The sequence below is a fragment of the Octopus bimaculoides genome, chromosome 18 (assembly GCF_001194135.2).
Source record: "Octopus bimaculoides isolate UCB-OBI-ISO-001 chromosome 18, ASM119413v2, whole genome shotgun sequence".
NCBI lineage: Eukaryota > Metazoa > Mollusca > Cephalopoda > Octopoda > Octopodidae > Octopus > Octopus bimaculoides.
Window position 1 is genome coordinate 20,597,000 of NC_068998.1, and position 4,873 is coordinate 20,601,872.

The 4,873-nt window shown below is 36.6% G+C and overlaps 1 protein-coding gene across 9 annotated transcripts in view; it reads right to left on the minus strand.

Moving 5' to 3' along the window:
• The window catches only part of LOC106869927 (tripartite motif-containing protein 2), a 47,194-nt gene that overhangs the window by 27,852 nt on the left and 14,469 nt on the right, over positions 1-4,873 (minus strand). For 3 of the 9 annotated variants that reach the window (XM_014915860.2, XM_052974230.1, XM_014915858.2), the window contains one exon: positions 320-541. The exons of 2 other annotated variants lie outside the window; for them this stretch is intronic. In XM_014915860.2, coding sequence (XP_014771346.1) covers positions 320-407 — 88 coding nt within the window. In that variant the 5' untranslated portion in view covers positions 408-541. Of the gene's footprint in view, positions 1-319; positions 562-4,873 lie in introns of those variants that run through there. 4 more of the 9 variants (XM_014915859.2, XM_052974231.1, XM_052974229.1 and 1 more) reach the window with 2 other exon arrangements.

Genomic DNA, 4,873 nt, shown 5'->3' on the forward strand with positions numbered 1-4,873 from the left:
AGTTTATTTTTAATAGAGGAAGGGATAACTTCTATTTCCTACAATAATTATCAAAAGTCTATCAAGTTTTTCTCTTCTACTCAAGGCACAAGGCCCGAAATTTTTGGTGAGGAAGCCAGTTGATTAGGTCGACCCCAGTACAGAACTGGCACTTAATTCATCGACCCCGAAAGAATGAAATGCAAAGCCTTGGTGGTGGAATTTGAACTCAGAACGTAACGGCAGACGAAATACCGCTAAGCATTTCGCCCGGCGTGCTAACGTTTCTGCTAGCTCGCCGCCTTCCAAAATCCATCAAGTTATTAAGAATAACACTTACTCATAAATTTCTTCTTGCTAAATTGAAACAAAGAGGCATCAGAGATTGTATAAACATTTCTTTTGCTTTTTGTTTTAAGATCTGTCATTGTACAAAGAAATTGATCAGCCACGAACTTTCTTTCAATTTCTTTTTTGTGTGATTTCTGGATTTTTCACTTTCTGTCTTCCTGTGTTTTTCTTGTTTTCTTCTTCTTTTGCTATTTACTCTGTGTTCATTGATCTGTAAGAAAAAAACCCCAACTAAACTAAAATAAAAATCTGTAAAATAGGAGACAACAAATTATGGTGTGATAGACAAATAAAAAAAAAGGTGGCTGTTTTTTTTCTAGTCACATATATAGGTCCAGGTGTGGCTGGGTGGTTGTGAAGTTTGCTTCACTACTGCATGATTTCAGGTTCAGTCCCACTGTATGACACTTTGGGCATATGTCTTCTACAATAACCCTTGGGTGTACACAGCCTTGTGAGTGAATTTGGTAGATGGAGATTAAAAGAAGCCAGTCATGTGTGTTGTGTGTGTGTGTATATATATATGGTAAATGAAAGACAGAAGATAGAATACATGAGAATTTTTATTATTAATCATGACAATTGTTTCAACACATCTAGCACCAATCCCTCACAGGTGGGACACTTAACCACTGGTTATATATAATATATATATACAAACATACACACAGACACATATATGTATGTGTGTGTGTGTATAGGTTGTGTGTTTCTGTGATTATATGTATGTATATGTGTGTATATATATATATATATATATATATATATGTATATATGTATATATATGAAAGGCAGAGTCGACCTCGGCGGAATTTGAACTCAGAACGTAAAGACAGGCGAAATACCGCTAAGCATTTCACCAGGCGTGCTAACGTTTCTGCCAGCTCACCGCCTTACCAGTTTCATGAAGCTATAGATAAGAATTTCCAAAAAAATTCAAGATACTACAAGATAATTAATTCACACTGAATCAGGATAGGGTTTGCAAAAACTTTTCACAAATCATCTCTTCGCATAATAATAAGTTGTTAAATACAAATCCACTTAATGAAAATAGTAACATTGATATTATTAACCATTCTTAAATAATAATAATGAAGAGAGATAATTTTTACCATAAGAGAGAATGTTTTCTCTTTTGTAATTGCAGTGAATTTGTCTTCAGAAGTTAAAATATGTCACAAACATATTTTAACTAACCTAAAGTTCATTTATTCCTCATCACTGCTTAGCACTGATACTACTGTAATTATTCTGACCTGGCGGTCCGTGAGTGTATCAGTCACTGATATTGATTGTTCTAAGATAAAGCTACAGTTTTAGAATCTGCATAGGGTTATCTACCTTTAGTATCTCCTACTGAGAAAGGCTAAAGAGCCAGAAATGCACCTAGGAGATCTGCTAGAGGGAGGAACTGGGTAAATATGGTGTTTTTACATCTTTTACTGTGAGAGAACTGTTTTCTCCACAGTTACTGCAGTGAATTTGCTGTTAGAAGTTAAAACATGTCACAAACATATTTTTAACTAATTTAAAGTCTATATGTGTGTGTGTGTGTGTGTGCGCGCGCACACGCACGTTTGTGTGTGTGTATGATATCTTTTCAGTGATCCTGATTTTAAAGATGTTGGTTGATTAAAACGAGGAACAACCTTCAAGCATAGGTTCTTCATATTTTGGTTAGAAATAAAAACAGTTACCTAGCAATTCTTAACTGATTTTAAATGTAAACTCACAGAAATTTATTGATGTTGTTGCATGGAATGTAGCATAAAATTTCAATCGGGTGAAAACCATATCTGGTATGATAACTATGTCTAACTTCATTCCACCTCTCTCTTTTGAACTCTAAATAACCTGTATATGTCATACGAAGGTTCTGAAATTAAATTCCAGTTAAAGGTGATAGATATGTGCTACAGTTACCGTATTAAAAACTGATTGATTAGTCAGGTATGAGTAGAGGTCACTTTACATCTCAGAGGAGATAATACAAATTTCCTACTTTCCTTCCTTTACTCTTAATAATGGTTTCAAATTTTGGCACAAGACCAGCAATTTCGATAGAGGTGTAACTCGATTGCATCGGCTCCTGTGTTCAACTGGTACTTAGGATCTTTGTGGTTTTCATCACTGTTTACAATTATCTTTAAAACAAATTTTTTAATGTATCATATACATGTAATTTTTGATGCACGCTGAATCCGAATTTGTTATTCATTTATTCCAGAAAAATTTTGCAAAAATGTTACAGGTGTTCAAAGTTTGATAATTTTCAGAATTTTTAACCAATCAGAAAACAGCGCATTCGCTGCCTCTTCCATCATCAGGGAGTGGGGCATCAGCATGTCAAAACATCAAGCTAGCTACGCGAGCAAATTAAATATTTAAAAGCTGCGAATAAACAAACCAACAGTTGATAGAAATAACAGACAAAACATTAAAATATACACGAGCAAAGTTAATATAAAAACATTCGCGAGCAAATTAAATATTTAAAAGCTATGAACAAGCTAACAGGAGTTGCTAGAAATAACAGAGATTTATTAGTTTAAAACAATTCAAGAATGAAATTTGCAATACACTCTTAGATTTTATAAAATAAATTATCTTTCTCGTATCTCCTTCTCCACATAAATTCACAAAGATAAGAGTCAACCACGCCCAGTTGAGTGTGAGTCCCATCTGTTATGAAAACAAACAATTATAGAACAAGAGGTGGTTACACTCCTTGTGTGCATGCGCAGCATCTTTGGTTACTATAGAAACAAAGTTCTTCGCAATCAGTCACGGAACACGTGGTGCGTCTTTGCTTTGGTTACTATAGAAACAAAGTTCTTCGCAACCAGTCACAGAACACGTGGTGTGTCTTTGCTTTGGTTACTATAGAAACAGACTTCTACACCTCGGTAATGTCTAAAATATTCACTTCTGATTGGCTAAAATACCCAAATTTTGCAAATTTCAAAGGCTAATAACTTTTTAATTATGGATTTATCGGTAAAATGAATTTCATTTTCATAATTAGTATACAAAACTTAATTCATATACCAAATTTGAAAACAGCTGGAACAAAATTATAAACAGTGATGCAAACCACCTCGGCCCGTGTCTTCATGTCACAGGTTCCCTCCACAGTTAGAGATCGGCACTTCTTTACACAGCTGTCCTCGTCCATACCACATGACCATACCAGCGCAGTCGTCTCTCTTGCACACCACATCTGATTCCTCTTATGCCTATATATATATTAACATACATACATACATACATACACTGACGTTATTCACGCACATACATACATCGATTCATACTCTTTCAAGCTATCCCACTATAATGGGAGGCAAGGTTCCCGATATCGGATGAATATTGTCTTCTCCCATTTAAATTGTTCTTTGTGTTGTTTCAGGCTCCAACAAGCGAGGAAAGAAGTCTCAAGTAGAAATGCAAATTCACAACCAGTTTTATTTACATCGTTACACAATAAATGAAGTGCGTCGCTCTCCGTTGACCATCTCAAGCTGTGTACATCTCGTTGTATCTCCATTAATGTGGGCCCATTACCTCTAGAGATACGATGTGCAGACAGGACTAGCCTGGAGACCCAGCCAGCAAATGTGTGTGTTCAGCAAGCGCTTGCGATGAAGAAGCGATAGAATCTGTTTGTTGGGCCCTTATACCCTATTTGCCATCGCGAGCCTCATTGGGATCTCGTGCATGGCAAATGGATGCAGGTGAGATCTCGCTCCAGTCTCAGATATGGCAATGGCTACCGGCGAGATCTCATCCAATATGACGCGGACTGCTTGTGCCGCCACACCACTATCAGTCCTAAGAATTTGGACATACTCTACTACAGTTAAGATTATACATTGTGTTAATAGAAACGGGAAGCTAGAAGTGAGGAATAGAATATAATCAAATAAAATATGGTACAGACACATAAATCTAGAAATAAACTAAAGAGGTTACATTTTAGAGTTAATTGGTAGTATTATTAGCACATAAAAATTCATGCTAGCAAATCTACCCATCTATGATGGAGGCATAAAATTCACTTTCTGGAGAAAGGGGCACTCTGGCAGGTATGGCTTTTCCCAGTCGAGGTTGGCTGTAGGGGATTCCCTGCTCAGTTGGCATGGAGGATGCTTACAGCAACTAGAATGATAGGTAAGGAATGAAGGGTAGCTATGCACAGGGTGGGAGAGGCAGCTGAAAGAGCCTCTTGTTGGCTTTGGAGTAAGAGAGAAGAGTTAAGCTGGAAGCCAGAAGGAGATAAGGAGCAGTGACTTGACCACCTCTGTTGACCCATCAGTGGAAGGGTGTTATGGTTCAGGGTCGAAACACTTGTTGAACATTGGATACCGTCTGACCACATCAATTCCTTCTGGCCGTGGCTCCATTCACCAAAGTGAATGGATAAAGCACCTCCTTATAGGTGTTATTGTATATATATATATATATATATATATATATATATATAAAATATATAGATATTATCTATCTGTCTGTCTGTCTGCCTGTCTGTCTATCTATCTGTATG